The 17,749-nt window shown below is 38.0% G+C and overlaps 1 protein-coding gene across 4 annotated transcripts in view; it reads left to right on the top strand.

The window, feature by feature from the left end:
* Positions 1-3,578: 3,578 nt before the first annotated feature.
* The window catches only part of KCNH8 (potassium voltage-gated channel subfamily H member 8), a 252,604-nt gene continuing 238,433 nt past the window's right edge, over positions 3,579-17,749 (top strand). For 2 of the 4 annotated variants that reach the window (XM_072153653.1, XM_072153652.1), the window contains exon 1: positions 3,580-4,243. In XM_072153653.1, the coding sequence (XP_072009754.1) occupies positions 4,168-4,243 (76 nt within the window). In that variant the 5' untranslated portion in view covers positions 3,580-4,167. Of the gene's footprint in view, positions 4,244-17,749 lie in introns of all 4 variants that reach the window. The other 2 variants (XM_072153654.1, XM_072153655.1) reach the window with 2 other exon arrangements.

The following is a 17,749-nucleotide window of genomic DNA, read 5'->3' as shown; positions in this document are numbered from 1 at the left end:
TGTTACGCAACAGTCCTTTATGCAGCTCTGCATGCACAAAAATAGAAAACGGTATGGAATTATGAAAGTGGGGATTGAAAAATGGAAATGCAAAAACACAAAGGGTTGTGTCCTTAAAGGGTTAAATCTAGCTACAATGTATATCATCTTATATGTACACAGTGTGCATAATGCCTATGACCTCTACAAGTAACCTGGGATTTTACATTGTGCCGTTTCCTAGATTTACTAAACCATAAAAGGGAATGTAAATGAACTGAATGTTTGTTGTGCTTGAGAAGATTAAATATGCACAACACACAATGACAGACCATTCATTCATGACATTTTAGGAACTAAAATATCTTGGCAGTGAAGCTGGGAATCTCCTCCACTTTGCCGGGAAAGCAGCTAATTACAGCTCCAGTGGAAGTTCTGTGTTCAGCAATAGGCACATGGATGATTCCTCTGAGTACCTTCTGCCTCTGAGCCATTGGTCTCTCCTAGCGAATGATTTATGTGATACCTACTAAATAGGACTGCCCTCCAGTTACTTTGCTTATATCACGCTGCTTCCTATACTGTACACAGTAAATCTCTCTGCTGGAAATCAGACAGCTTCCCTGAAAAGAGAGGAACTTCTCAAGTGCTGATAAAGGGTGATGCTATTTTTATATAGAGATCTCCCTTGCTGGTCCTTTGTGCGCAATTTTTCATCTGTCTTCTAACACCGTAACCTCCCAAATTGCTATTGTCTGGAAACAGGTAACAAATGTAGTTTAATATGTTTTCCAGAAGGAAAATTAGGGAGTAAAAATTTTTGTAGGTTTCAGTATAAAGAGATAATAAAATGATAGCACTGAATGTTTATAGTGATGTACAGTGAATGTACCGACAGCCTTCCTTTTTATGGCCAGTTCACAAATCTCTGGAATGGTCACAAAAATCGGACCAAAAAATGGGAAGGTAGATAGATTTTTCCAAACATTAGAGGGTATCAAGTAGTTTAGCCATACATTATGCATTTATTGTGAGCCAAAGAGTCACTATAACTATACGTTAGTGCGTCTGTGGACATATTGGGGCAGATTTACTTACCCGGTCCATTCGCGATCCAGCGGCACGTTCTCTGTGCTGGATTCGGGTCCGGCCGGGATTTATTAAGGTAGTTCCTCCGCCGTCCACCAGGTGGCGCTGCTGCGCTGAAAAGCATCTGAATGCGCTGGAGTTCACCGGCTCGGGCTGAGTGAAGGTAAGTGCAAGCTCTGCGACAGATTTTTTGTTTTAAATGCGGCGGTTTTTCCGAATCCGTCGGGTTTTCGTTTGGCCACGCCCCCGATTTCCGCCGCGTGCATGCCAGCGCCGATGCGCTACAATCTGATCACGTGAGACCCCCATAGATTACAAAAACTAGGGTTTCGATGGGGTCCCACATACCTCCATCGGACCACTTGTTGCTGCGTCAGTCTAATGGCCATTTTGCTCCATTAATCTCTATGGAGCTGACGGATATTGCCGAGTGCCACGCTCGGCAATCTCTGTCAGCTCCATAGAGATTAGTCTGACAGAGCGAGAAGGGGTCCAACAGAAATATGTGGGATCCCATTAGACCCCTCGTTTTCGTGATATGTGGGGGTCTCATCACTGAGACCCCCACTGATCAGCAAGTTAGGCCATATCCAGTAATACAGGCGGTCCCCTACCCGACTTACAGATGACCCCTAGTTACAAACAGACCTCTGGATTTTGGTAATTTAATGTACTTTAGCCTTAGGCTACAATAAACAGCTATAACAGTTGTCACAGGTGTCTGCAATTAAGATTTATTGTTAATCCTGGTTTTTATGACAATCCAACATTTTTAAAATACAATTGTGACAGACACCCAAAAAATTTTGGCTGGTTTTACAATTATAAAGTACACAGTTCCGACTTACATACAAATTCAACTTAAGAAAAACCTACAGACCCTGTCTTGTATGTATCCCGGGGACTGGCTGTAATATAGAGTAACCAACTTGGGATGCTAGCCATATGTAGAAAAATATATCAAGAAAAAAAAATGGATCCACAATAACATACATAGGTAGACAAAATCCTGAATTGAAAATAAAGCAATCTTCATTATTTAATAAAGAGTGCCTGGTCATTAAAAAAGTGACATCATATGCGATTTAGGTGACATCGTCTGAAATAAAAAAAACTGTATTATTATTATATCACAGATGGCGTTCACTGTCAACGACAATAAATAGGAATAACCACTGAGGCTTTATAGGATAGATCTAATTTAAGCACACTGGGATCTTCAGTTTACTCTGATTGACCATGTACCCTGTGCCACCTTTATGATTTAGATAGATAGAAAGGAGAATGTACTTGTACATATCTATCTATCTATTGAATCAATCATATCTATCATCTATCAATCATATTAATCTGTCTTTCTATGTTTCTATCTGTCAAAACTTTCATATATCTATCTATCAAGTCTATCACATCTATCAACACCATATACATATATATCTTTTATGTAGTATACTGTATCTATCCATCTATCTATCTATCTATCTATCTATCTATCTATCTAGTCTATCACATCTCACAGTCTATCACATCTATCTATTTATTATATCTATCTATTGAATTTGTTACTTCTATCTCTCACTCCTAGCTATTAAGTCTTTCAAATATCTATCTATCTATTTATCTGTCTGTCTGTCTGTCTATCTATCATCTATCAATCATATTAATCTGTCTATCTATGTTTCTATCTGTCAAAACTTTCATATATCTATCTATCTATCAAGTCTATCACATCTATCAACACCTATATACATATATATCTTTTATGTAGTATACTGTATCTATCCATCTATCTATCTATCTATCTATCTATCTATCTATCTATCTATCTATCTATCTATTTATCTGTCTGTCTGTCTATCTATCTATCTATCTATCATCTATCTATCCAACCTATTTATCTATTGATCTATTAAATTAATATCTCTCTATCTATCCTATTTATTTAGCTATCTATCAACTTACATATCTATCTATCTATCTATCTATCTATCTATCTATTATATCCATCTATTAAATCGATCAACTCTATCTATCCATCCTATCTATCTATTTAAATATGAAGTCTATTACATGCATTGAGTTTATCACATTTATATGCATATACTATCTGGTATACTGTATCTATCAATCTATCTGTTGAGTCTATCACATCTATCTAGCTATCCAAAGCATCTAATGTGTACAGTCACTATTGTTCTATATTATCCTGTAGACATTACAGCCCCTATGTAAGAGGGCAGTAGTTAATAGGATGTTGTTGAAGGCTTTCAGAAATAATTAAGTGTAGAAGTGAATGCGATGCTGGTAAAGTTGTCCTAGATAACTGACTGCAGAGAGGCACAATGGATCTGCCTGTTTCCTTTGGAGGTCTGCTAGGCATTGTCTGAAGCTTATAGAAAATACATGGAGAGAACGTCTTTCCAAACGAGAAATGGCTAAATGAAGTAGAGAAAGGTCTGCATTTGTGCTATCATCCAGCCCAGCTGCTCTCCTGGCTAGCTCCACTCTCTACATCACCTCTCCTGCTTTTGTGTTGCAGCCTAAAGTCACTGCTTGCAGGAATCTTCCCTTTTCTTTTGCTTTTGCATGAATCTAAATTTAGCACAGTGTAAGGTTATGGTTGTGTGGAATACCATGGAGCAATTGAAGCCCAGAGTACAGAGGGAACAATCACCAGAGGGTTTGCTGGAGGCTTGAAAAGAGGCAGAGGGAGAGACTGTCACCTAGCACTGACTAGCTCACTCTCAGGGTTAACTGGCTCTGGCTTCTCTCATGAAGGGACTACAGTCTGGTAACTTTGGTCATACAAATACAGAGGCATTTTGTGAAGATTACATTAATCCATTCCTCTGGTTTGGAGAGCTGACTGGGGAAGGTCACAGCTGTGCTGAGCTGCAGCATTCAGGATAAAGCAGACTTGTGGTGGACTGGGAGCTTCCAGGGATAATCATCAGGAGTCACCAGGCACCCCTCCTCTTCTCACCACTACCACCTCACCCACCACCTCCTCTTCCTCATTTCATCCCTCCCCCCTGCACTTTCTTCCAAAACATCCTTGTTTATAAACTTTGATGGAGAATTACACACCGGGCTGGAAAAATGCCTGTTATGAAAGGATTACTAGCACCTCAGAACACCTTCCTAGATACTATAGCGACTAGATTCGATGGAACACGTAAGTCTTGACTTGCTTTTCCCTTCTTCTCTGTCTTATTAACTATTTGGAGATGCTTCCAGGTGTGAGGATCATGTATTGTCTAGTCCTACCATACTTGTGCACATGAGATGTATCCTGTCTTTACCTTATATACTATTAAAGAGCCAGCAAAGGAAACCTAGTTCCCATCAAGTCTGTCCAGGAGCTGAGGATTTCAGCACCATGGAGAGCTCACACAGTGCCCCGGCTCTCCCCATACGATACTGAAGTATAAGATAGATGTGGTACCTTGTATTGAATAACTAGAAAGGTTGATGACAGTTGTTAGTTTTGGAGACTGCTCTAGTCTCTTCATCAGTCAAGGTATCAACAACTGAGGACTCGCAGTTTGTATCTATTTATCCTCTGGCTAACACTATACAAAGAATCTTTACGCTTCTGCAAAGTATAAGATATTCTGTGTATTTACCCTGTGTATCTACAGCAAAAGAGGATCTTGGTGGTGATTATGCAAATTTGCTGAGGATGATTACATTGTAGCAGTGAACAGATGCTGATGGAATAGAATCAGTCATTAGTTAACCATTAGGCTGCTTTTCTTACTTGCTCAGAGAAGTTTATTTGATGTGAGCAGCGCAGTCAGGTTAACCTTACAGAGGAGGAATTGTGCTCGTTATGGATAACTAGCTCTTAGGTATAGCAGAGGATATGTGTAAGGCTGACAAAATATGAGACTAGTGATGTAATGAGACAGATAGGAAAATAGATAAATATTAAGACAGTAACAAAGGATGAAAGAAAATAAGAAATTGTAATAAACTTAATAGATTCACAAGTAGGGGAAAGAAAAATAGGGGGTATGAAGAAATTGGTAGATAATAGATCTACCATAGATAATAAGATAGATAATACTTCTGAAATACCTGGTAGTTATTGTAATAAGTTTAGACCAGATACATTTTACCCACTAATAGTGTAAATGGACTGTTATCAAACCACCATTTAGTGTAATATAATGACAGTATTGATTCTCTTGTGCCTAAATCCATAAAACTCACTGCAATTCCATAAATTAATCAGATTCTCCTGCTGCTTTTCCCCTCCAGCTTTCTCTACACAAGGGAAATCCTGACCATTAGTCCCTCTGCTTCTCCTGTAGCCCCCATTCCTGTGCCAGCAGCGTCCTATGTAGCTATGGGATGGACATGAGTAATAGTTGTAGGTTATTCAGGAGGCATGCATATTAATGGATCTGCGTAGATGTAAATTAGAGTGGGTCAGGCCTGTATGGCATGAACTTAATAAAAGCATCTATCTGCTCTGTTAATATTGTATATCAGAGGGAATGTGCACTCATTCCCTGTAAATAAATCCTCAGTTCTCTAGGAATGAGCTTAGTGATTCTGTAAAGCAGATTGAGGGGAAAACATATTTAATAAAGATAATCTCAAGACTAATGTTTGGAAGAAAGAGAAAAAAAAACACCCAATCATGTCTGCCATTAGGAGAATGGATCATGTCCATGCAACTGACTACTTAGTGTGTTGTTCACTGAGGTTACAGTGAAAATCCTAAACTCATATAGGGAAAGAATTTGCAGTGCAGCAGAGTTGAGTTTGTCACTGTCAAGGCTGAAATTATTAGGTTTTTAGTAGGAATATCTAATTAATCTATAGAGCTATACTAACTTTTCGTTAACAAGGCATAAACATACATGATATTTGGAGGCAATATTGTTTCCAGATGTAATCATTTACATTATACTTTACTTCAATGGTGAAATTGTAATTAAAATTTTCATATGTTTTATAATCCCAATTTTTGGACTATGGGATAAATTCTCTTACAGGTTCCTGTGTGTCGAAACTGCTGATAATATAGTCTTTTATTTATCTCATATTGTTAGATCTAGATCATACACTGATGACCGAAGTTAATGCACTCTTTTAATTTAAGCATATCACATTGGGAGGATGCAGGATGCTGTCATCAATGATAGACTAATCCAGTACTGAATCTCTAATCCAAGGGAGAATTAATTATAATTCGGACCAACCATGCAGAAAGGGAATCCAGATTTCATCTGCAAATATGCCTCACTTAAGGCTTAAGTCTGTTCTTAAATCATATTTTACACAACACATATTGACTCAACACAACTACAATATAATAATGGATATTCATACATTAGACTCAAGGTTACATGGATGTAGGAACTAGTACATTGGCACTAGTGACTGGTTTGCCACATGTTAACAATCAATGTGAGTTAAATAATAAATGCATTTATTTAATTTATAAGGTGAAATCGTTTGGTATGTAAAAAAAACAAAAATATGAACATAATGGAAATGTTGTCCCCTAAAATGATCATGATTTTTGCACAAAGTTAAATTTTCCCAAAGTCTATTGTAAATTATGAGTCTTTTACTCATTGCTTAAAGCATAATGATTACCATAACTATTGGCTGAGTGACTGTGTTCACATCTCTTCATCCACATCCAGACACATCACTGACTTTCTCATTTATCATTCTCTTTTTGTACATGATGATAACTCATTTGGCTACAAGAGTCCAGAAGATTTACCTGCAGTGTTATGGAAGTGCTCAGGGAGGCGAGGCAGGTCATGCAAAACAACTCATTCAACTCTTCTATATCTTTCTTTCTTTTTCTTTTTCTAAGGGGATCTTTCTTGTAGAGGGTGGGGATAAATTATTAACTAGTAGGATACTAAAATCAATTTCTTGCACATTAAAATTTAAATGATTGATTATATCTATATATGATACAATATATACATCAATGTCTTTTATCTATCCTTTCTATCTCATACCTATCTATCTATTATCGAACTCCTGCCCTCTATCCTTTCTGTCTCCTATCTAGTGATCGATCTATCTCATGTCTATGAAGTACAAACTCATATTTATCTATCTACCTATCTGAAACTTTTTCTCCTTTCTGTCCATCTCTCTTTTTAAATGGCCAATGTTTTAGTGTTTTGGACATAACTGTAACTCCTTATTATAGCATTCAATAAAACAGCCAATCATTCTAGTTAGTTTTGACAGGGAAACACTCTCCACATCCTATGTATGTGTTATGCCAGTGAATCAAGTGATTGTATGTATTTCTGATATCCCACCATAATGTCTTCAGTGTGACATGTATGTGCATTATGGATGATACAATGTTTGATATACATTGTTAAAATAAATAATATTTAGATCATACGTAAAATCTGTAGAAACTTTTCAATAGATTAGAAGAAAACCCATTGGACGGTGTATGCTGCCCTTCAGAAATGTAATGTATAGTCAGGATATAAAACTTCAGACTAAAACTTCAGAATAAACATTCAGGTCTGGCCACTGAATGAACATTACTCTAATACATAGCATATGCCTAATACTCAAGTGGCTTGGATCTGAGATGCAGCTACCAAGCAGAGCACAATAAAATATTTAAATCTGAAAAAAACTATCAAGGCATGATAATAAAGAGGTTCTGTCTAACTGGAACAGGCATTTCTCTCATTCATTGATGCAGGAAGAAAGTCTTGAAGTGAAAAAATTCACATGAACCCATGTATCAATCAGATTACGCCACTTAGCAAGTTCTTCTTTTTCATGCTGTCCTTTTGCATTAGAATGAAATCTGTATATTTTACCAAGTGTCACATATGATTATATATGTGCACACATATACTTTCATAAAGAAGGATAACCATGAAATGAAAAGACATGTAATAGGAGGAGTAGTTTAGTCAAATGTGAAGATCTGACAATAGCAAATCAGCTATCTGCCATTGGGGAGATACAATTATGGCTGAGAGCAGTTGTGGAGCCTCAGTAATACAAGTGGAAGAGTATACTATAGTAAATATTTCAGATGTGACAACTCTGAACTGCACAGGTCTGTAGACATTCATTATATTTAGACTTTTATAGGGAGCCTGTTACTGCAATTTGGGACACTAAACCCGCTTTATATCCTAGTGAAACTGTGTTCGGTATGAAAAAAGAAACCTTTATACATACTTAGAGATGAGCCCAATAAGGCACATAAGACTAATCTCTGCTGCTCCCCACGCATGGGAGTTTCTCTAGAGTATCAGTTGCTGGCAGGCTCCCGTTGTTGATTGCATGGGCCTAGCTTTTGTAATCTTGTGATCACCATGAAATAGGTATAGGGTTTGGTGCCTTAACATAAAGTATATCATGATGCCCGTATATAGAGTGTTAAGGGTTTACTGAAGGCAACATTTTACAGAAGTTCTCTATGTAGGTTAAAAAAGTCTTGATATCTATTTTGGCTGCAAAGGGCATCAGGGATATACAATTCAGAAAACCTGTTTATTGATGTCAATTAAATATTTACCTCAATTTATTTTAAGTATGACATGGAACAATAAGGATGTATTTTTTATGCTCTCTTTCTTTGCTAAAAATGCAGTATAATTATATTTCAGTCTTCTCAGACAGAAAGGTTACTTGGAAACATCGGGGCTTATTTACTAAGGGTCCCAAGGACGCATTTTCGGCGGGTCTCCCGACGTTTTGGGGATCGCGCTGGGGATTGTGTCACATGCAACGGATTGTGTCGCAATCGTGCTGGCTTTCACGTGACAAATCGGGGGGCTGGCCTAAGCACGGGATTTAACATTCAAATTTGCGTCACAAGCCAAGCACTTACATGCACCGGGAAGAAGAAGGTGAACTCCGGCGTGCCTGAACGGGGAGCAACATATGCGGGATATCAGGCTCACAATCTACGTGGATCGCGGCCGATGTGCATTCAGGTGGATCCCCGGATTGGGGATTGCTACTCGGACGAGTAAGTAAATGTGCCCCAGTTTTTTGAAAGCCCAGTGTTCTAAATGCTCAGTCCAACAGATTTACTGCAAAACTATAGCAGAAATTTGAGGTACATCAGCCCTGGTCTACATTTTCAAACTAGTGGAGTTTGCTCCCAATCTCCTAAGAGGCCAGAGCCTCTTAGTAGATGTGGGCATCGAAGCTATTTCTACTGTAAAGCAACCAATGCATCTTATATTAGTGATGTCTTCAGATAAAAAATGAACACCGATAAAGACAGTTCTTGCCCTTTCATTTATTAATCAATCCAAGTTGTCTCTGTTTGTTCAAGCTGTGTATAATACAGGACTATCACACGTATAACATTCTATGCATGTCTCCACTTTTCTCCTGAACATATGTGGGTAGGAATAATAGTCAATGTCCCCTTAACTGGTCTTGTTCTCTCTTCTCGCAGTGGTTAATTGCTTGGTTACATGCTGTTTATTTTCAGTTGTTACACAAAGATAGGTTATGACACATCAATCCTATTACAGATTCTAGTAAACAATTGTCCTTTCTGTGTTTCTTTATACATTCAGGTCAGATCAGCCTGTACAATGTGCAAGGTGCACTGCTGTCTAGAGTGTAGACATGTAGACTTTTTTATGCTACAGAATTCTATGATTACTGGTCTTGTGTCATAAAACTTGTTTTTAGAAATAACATTTATTGTTTGGCAATCAGTGATTTAGTTATGGGGTAAATAAAGGGTCTTAGACCCTGTTGATACTATCCCTTTAGCATGCAAATGTACTAAAATTGCCTGGAGCAGGGGTATACAAGGGTGTCTCACCGCTCAACTGAAGGGGCCACTCTAATAACCAGTAGTGTTGATTAAACCAGAACCTCAAAGTTCAGGTGGTCCGGGTTTGGATCAACCAATCACAAAGTCGCCAGCATCGTTTAAACTGATCAGGTGCCGACAATGAGCTCCACCTTTTTGGTGAGGATCATCATGGGGAGCACCTATCATCCTCAAAATGGGTATTATAGAGTATCAATTTTGGATTCGGTCGCACTCAGTACAGTAGTAACCGGCACCTTAGATGCAAGACAGTACAGAACAAAATTTCAACTCTGAAACCAAATGTTGAATTCTGATTACCTAACTCATACAGATCCCAGACCAGTCAATATATAATATACAAGACAAAAAGCAGCAAGAAAGAACCTGGAAGCCTACCATAGGTGATGGAAGCGCTCATTGGCGTCCACCGGCAACAGGGTTCAGGTTGCAACCAGAGACTCTGTCGGCCACAGGTTGTGCACTATGATTTGGCATTTGGAACAATTTTAGAAATTCTAAGGTACAGAATCGAATCTGAATATTTTCTGATTTCCTTTAGATGAATTATGTGTTGATCAGATAATCTTAAATTGTCCATTGATCTTTGATTATTATCCATTTGCACCATGCCCGTTAGGCTTCTGTCATAATACTTTTAGTGAAAATTAAAAAATCTGTAAAAATGTAACAAAATGTTGTAGGATCTTTTTATTAATGTTTAGTGGACTAGAAGAGTTTAAATACCAATTTCCAGGACAATAAAAGAAACAGTAGCTCAGACCGAATAGATCTGGACCCCAATTGAACTGTATGAAACATTTGGTGAAGCTTCAGCAAACCAAATCTTAAATGATTTGCTACAAAACTGACATCACAACTTCTTAGTATACAAGGGAAACATTACTCCATCTAATGGTCTCATATGATTTAATGTCAATTATTTCACTTTCTAAATGATGTACATTTGTCTTCTGAATAAACGGCATATCCATCACTGAGTATTTTCCTTTTGCTATTTGGTTTTTGCATCATTCAAGCACATGTGTCTTTGACATACATTCTACAGCATTCAGGTCCATCTTTTATGTAACATAATCTGGTGCAGACTGTAATCCACAGATAGAATTAAGCTTTGGAGATATTTAGTGAAAATATGCTCAGATTTTTCACTCTAACAAATCTTCAAACTATACTATAATGTATTCAATAACATTCAAGGAAAGATTTGTGTTGAAGTAAAAGTAATATACTTTTCTTAGCACAGAGATTATCTGAGGAGTATAAATGTAAAATCGTAAAAGAAATATTCTACATACTTACTTGTCAAGGCCACAAGGGGGTAATTCTGTATTATGTGCCGTATTCAAATGAGCTATTAAAAGTCTTAACATGGACCCTCTAAAGTGCCGATTAAGGTGAGTCTTTACATTTGATGTTACAATTATAGGATTTTTAGTTGATTACCTAAAAGGCACCATATATTTGACCATATGAAGCTGCAAACACTGTTAAGTAGCAGCCTTGGAAATCTGTTTATCTATACCTTTGTGTGTGTTGTTAGTAGCAGCAGGACTGTGAAAAAAATACATTTCTATTCCAGGAATGTAGTTGGGCTTTTCACTGCATAAAGCATTGCCCCTCCCCTCTGCTCTGAATAAGAGCTGTAGCTCTTGTGTGTCTGGTTAGATATTACAGAGAGTAGGGATTGGGAAACCGTTTGTTCTCTAAGAACAATTCCTAACATTGTATGGTCAAAACTGTAATTTAGTCTCACTTGTGATATGATGCTGGCTAGGAGTTTTTCTGGCACTGTGTGGCCTAGTGGATATCACCTATACATAGGTGATACATATAACCCACAGGTATAGCTAGCATCCACCATCACGGATATTTCTGATCTGAGGTCAAGAGGGCCCAGCATTTTAAGGTCAACCTCTCACCATAATAACAATGTGCCTGTTACAGCCATGAGACAAGTGCATTCTTATTGGGGCATAAAATGGCCCCAGTAATTGGGTAAATAGAACCTCTCATGAACAATATACATGACAGGTTCTATAAGGATGCAGCCTTTTTGCATTCATTTTTCGCACCCCACCTTAAAAAGTCTGTAACTTTTTCATTTTTCTCTTTACAGAGTTGTATGAGAGCTTATTTCTGCATAAAAATTTGCACTATGCTCCTATTTATTATCTTATTTATTATACCATGCCTTGTATTGTAAAGGGGGAAAAAAATTCCAAATGCGGTGAAATCAGTGAAAAACCACATTTGCATCATTTTCTTGGTTTTTACAACTTTCACAGCGCACTCCAAATAACAACTCTACTTTATACGTTGGTTCTGTACGATCATGGGATACTAAATTTATACAGGTTTTATTGTGTTTTAATACTTTAATACTTTTTTAATACTTTCAATAAAAAATTTAATCCTTGTGAATAACAGTTATTATATTTTGATAGACAGACATTTTTGGATGCAGTGATACTTTACATGTTTATGATTTGAGCTATTTATTTTTATATAAGTTCTAGGGAAACAAGGGTGGTTTGAAGTTTTAGGTTTTATTTATTTTTTTAACTTTTAAAAAAAATTGAAAACTATTTTTCAGACCCCTTAGGATAATTTAACCCTAGGTTGTCTGATTGAACTTACCATGTATTGCCATAATACAGTATGGCAATATATGGGGATTTCCATATTATCTATTACAATGTGCAAATCGCCTATTGTAATAGATGGGCTAAAACGAGACAGCCTCAGGTCTTTGTATGAACCGAGGCTGTGATAGCAACAGGTCGCGACTCAATGACATTATGGGAAATGACAATCAAAACAAAGGTGGGGCTCATGAACTGCCATCTTTTAAATGCTGCCAGCGGTAACATGCAGCAATCCCTATGTCTGTATGTCCCTGTGAGCCCTCTTCATATATTCGAAACAGCTCCATGACATACAGGTATATGAAGGAGTATTATGGAGTTAACAAAATATAATCCATTAAATAATTAAAGTACCCTGCATGAATCTATAGCTTGTAATACCTGTCTGTCTGGACTGACTTGACGTTTTCAAAACCTCCATTTTTAACTTTTTTGCCTTTCAGGTGTAGATTTGCTTGTTGCAGGACCCAATTTTGGCCAAGCTTTAGCTCCAGTGTGTTATGTGACACTGGAATACTCTATACACAGAGGAGTTCATGGCTGACTCATGAATAAATACATGAAGGAGTGAATACAAAGGGACCATGTCCTGTGGCTGTAAACATGCCCACATTACCACCCCTCCTCCACTGGGCCTGACAATTGCTATGAGGTTTTGTGATGCACAAATGCTTTGGTGCATTATGGTCAAAAGTCGCTATTTTAATCTTGTTTTAGACAGTGTTTCGAAGCTTTGGGTTTGTATAAGTGCAATTTTTTATACATAAGCCAACTGTTTTCTTTTAGAAAGCAGACACATTTTCCTGGCAAACCTTCCAAGAAGCCATACTTATTTATTCTTCTGCACTGTTATGAACTTGAACATCCAAAATGCTAACTGAGGCCTAATAAACCTGATAGTTATTCTAGGGTATTTCTCAGTTTCTTTACACACTGATTCAGTATTTTTGCTGACATTTGCTTACATTGTATTTATTCAATTCAAGATAATGTAGGAACATGTGTCTTCACAATATCTTGATACACCAAACCAGATGATTCTAAAAGGGTGGGTTTTTTGATCCTGATATACTATGGTATTTGTTTTCTTCTATTCTATTATGTCCTAATCACAAATTTAAAATAATATATCATTAACATTCGCTCTAGAATTTGACAAAGCTACAGATGAGGGTCAATGAACAGAAGGGGGGGGGGCAACACAACAGTCTTATATGCAGGATGAAAACTTTTTCCAGCATCAAACCATGTCTCTTCCTCCCTCCTTCTGGATGGTTTCAGGAATCTGTTCCTTCTGGAATAAATATACTGGTTTGGCTTTACAGCATCACAGCATTAATTCTCTTGAAACTCTTGCTTGGTGTTAAGATGCCTTTCAAAGTAGCAAAAAGAGGCATTTTTTTTCCTTGTCCCATTCTGGAAAATGTATTTTATTTTTCTGGATGTCTGCAGTTGCTTTCTTATGCTTTTTCTGTAATCCTCCTCCCCCACTGTACTGGGAAGAGGGGAGAGTTATGGCATCTGCTCTGTGTAAATCTGAAATTGAATTAATCGGTCAGCTTAGGGTCCAATATGCATTGGGGACACAATGGGGCACATTTACTTACCCAGTCTGGAGGAGATCCCGAAAGTGCATTGTCTGACGACAATGCACTGTGCTGCGATTCAAGAAGATTGCGTGCCCGATTTGCTGAATGTGTCGCTTCCCCGATCAGGTCCGCCGGAGTTCACCATCTTCTTGTCGGTGTATGTATGTGCATGGTTGTGACACAATTTTTAAGTTAAATCCCACAGTTTGTCTGAATTTGCCAGAGCGTCCGATGGCCCGTGCCCCGATTTGTGTCGCCTGAAAGTCGGCACGATTGCGACTTAATCCGATCGCGTTCGACACAATCGCCTACTAAATACCTGTTCCAGTGGCCTCGAAAACGTTGGAAAACCAGACGGAAATGTGGCCGCAAGACCCTTAGTAAATAGGTCTCAATGGGTCACATTTATTAAAGTGCTAGTTTTCTGTCTTTCTGCGCCAAAATTCTGCAACATATACAAAGTGCACCAAAAAAATATGGTGCACACTTCCCGAGCCCTACAGGGGGCGCCAGATTAATGAAGGCCTCATGTCAGTTCTGATTAATATGGCACACTCTGCACACTGCACAGGCAAACTGCACACTCCACAGGGGTCAATAAGGAGATCAAATTAGAGATTCTGACATAAATAGCAGGAAACATTTAGTGGGGGGTCATTTAGTAGAAAATGTCACAATTACAAATTTGAGACTTTTTTTAACCCTACGATTCGCTCAGACCAAGTGAGTGATGGGGTCAGATAAGCATTTACTATACCCAGGAGCAGATCCTGGGCAGAGGTTAAAGCAAAAGTCTTTACCAGACCCTACGTGGCATAGAATACCTCCTGGTTCCAGAGCCCATTAAAGTGCCCTCATAGGGATGTGCTGGAGACGCTTTTATAATCTGAGTAAAAGCCCTTTAAATGTTAGAGAGAGGCCAGAGACCAGTCAACTGCCAACGTTATAAAGGAACCAGTTTCTTCCAATATCAGCCTCTATTACATAAAACCACACAAAGTAAGACATATACAGTATGTGTAGGATTTACAGTGTTATTGAACAAATTGTTTATTATTAACTTTATTTAGTGAACTACTATGTCTGTTCAGTCCAGGATGAAGGAATCCAGTGATGTGCTGTTGGCTCTATGTCTTTCCACTGCAGAAGTATATACAGCATCAACATTGAGGAGAATCTTCAGCCTGAGGTCCTTCTGTGTTCTTTATGGCTAGGCTGCTTGTGTTAGTGCATGTGAGGAGAGCTCAGCATTATGGGAAGTGAGGAAAGCTGCTCTGGCATCAGTTCCTTTAGCTGGCATTATGCAGGATAGGAAGAAGCTAGCAGTGTGATATTGGTATCAATGAAATTGTTGTCCAGGGCTTTCTGTAGCTGTGCTAAAACTATTTTTTGGCAGATAACTTTGTAGTTACGCTTTTTTGTTGGTTCTTTGTAGTTCCATTTTTATTATTGTTGTTTTATTAGGTAAATAGAACAAATTCTCATATCTATTGACCTGAATTAAATCATTTTTATTTAGTCAAGTAACATGAATTCCATAGGCAAATACCATCAAAATCAATTGGTTGTTTTTTATGTAAATCAATATGACGATGGGATGACGTGAATAATGTCACAGGTTTAGTACTGGGCTTCAATTTTTTTTCACATGTTACATGACCCATAATATCATCGATGTATCCATGTCACAAATACCAGAGGTGAAAACATAATTGCAACAGAAATCAATCTCCTGCTTGAACTCAAGGTGATATCATTACACGGGGACACAGCTCCTCTGATTGAATAAGGTACAATTAAAAGAGGTGAAAGACAGAAACATTGTAGATACTATTGCTCCCTGATTTGGCACCTTCTCTTTCTTGGCCTAAATTCTTTGCTGTAAAGAATATAATGATGAAATAGTGCAGTTGTTTTTCCTACCTTAATCGTCTGGCTTCTTGCCATTAGCTCATGGGAAATAAATCTGTTCTGCGAATAATGTATGATTTGAGATTCTCATTATGTAGAAACTATGGGTTTGCATTTGTCCCCCAATTATGTATATAATCTCCAGGTGATATAATTCTATTTATACGACCTGTTGAGAAGTATAACATATAATTAGTCAGCTGTGTTCCCATTTTGTAAAAAGGGCAGTTTTCCATTTTTATCCAATTATAGCACTTTAAACATAGGATTAATATGCACTAAGAAATTCTATAAGAGAGATTTTGTTAAGCTGGGTGTAGGTTGCCACTTCATTTTTTTGGTCTTTTTTCTTTTTGATATGTTACCCCACTAATACACTCTGCAACAAAAATAGTATAAAAAAAAAAGTTTAAAAGGTTGCTAATTTTACTACAAAAGTTGCATAAATCAATAGCACTAGTAAACATAAGAATGGTTGTAATATATAATATCTGAGCAAAGTGCTAGGAAATATGCCAATATGTTTTCCAGGATGGGATTAGGAAAACCACACCTCTACTGCTATCTTGTTAGGCAGCCCCTTAATATCAAGCATGAGTTTCAAAAAGCCTAATGACATGATGTGGGATTAAAGCCAAACCTGTACATCTATTCCCAACAGCACTGTTTTAATGTCTTTGTAGGGAACTGGTTTAGCTTCATAAGGAGAGCTCTTACTTCCCAACCCTAAGCAAAGTGCTTCATTCTCCACTGACAGAACAGTGCACAGACTAGACTGTCTGAGGCTGCCCTTGTTTCCAACCATGTCAGCTGGTGATTGATACATTTGGATTAGTTTAAGACTGTCCAGTTGTACTTTGCACAAAAACTGTGGTTGAAGTCTTGCTTTTTTAATGTAGGATGTATATTCAAGTGCCCGTGTAGATTAGCGTGATACTATGGAGATACTGGGGCAGATTTACTTACCCGGTCCTGCCGCGATTCACTAAGGTCATGCGTCCAATTTAATTCTTCTTCCTTCCTTTCGCTTCTGCGCTGAGGTCCGCCGGAGTTCACCTTCTTCTTCCCGGTGATCTTGATCTTGTGCCACAATTCCGTTTTTTAAATTCCGTGGTCTGTCTGAATCCGGTGGGTTGTCCGACAGCCACGCCCCCCAATTTCAGTTGCATGCAAACCGGGGCCGCGGCGCCACAATCCGATCGTGTGCGCCAAAAACCCCGATCGATTCTGGGCAAAATGGAAATATTCTGGAAACCCGTCGGAATCACGGTCCGCAGACCCTTAGTAAATGAGCCCCACTGTGAAGATAAGTGCTATACTATCTAGGAATACATTATGCAAAGTGATAATTGTATGTAGACAGTCAAAATTTGTCCTCCATGTTGAGGTTGTTCCAATTGTTTGGATATTGTACTTTGCACCATCTAATAGTTGATCTAGTTTACTACAGAAAAGTGTGCCGGAATGTTGTAGCTTTGCATAATTTCTGTCCTCATGGACTGGTGCATGCAAAGCCACACCCCTTTTTGAGGCCACACCCCCTTTTTCATATTAGTTGGAAACACTAGTGCATTTACCACTGAAACAACCATCTTTTTAGGTACAAAATTTTTTACAATATAGTATATTTAAATGCAGTATGTTAATTATGCGTAATAGGGGGTTTTATTCTTTTAGAGAACAAAGCCTGGTTTAATCTTCATTTCTTT

The sequence above is a fragment of the Engystomops pustulosus genome, chromosome 5, assembly GCF_040894005.1.
Source record: "Engystomops pustulosus chromosome 5, aEngPut4.maternal, whole genome shotgun sequence".
NCBI classification, from domain to species: Eukaryota; Metazoa; Chordata; class Amphibia; order Anura; family Leptodactylidae; genus Engystomops; species Engystomops pustulosus.
Note: the sequence above shows the minus strand (reverse complement) of the source record. Positions and strands in the feature narration are given on the sequence as shown.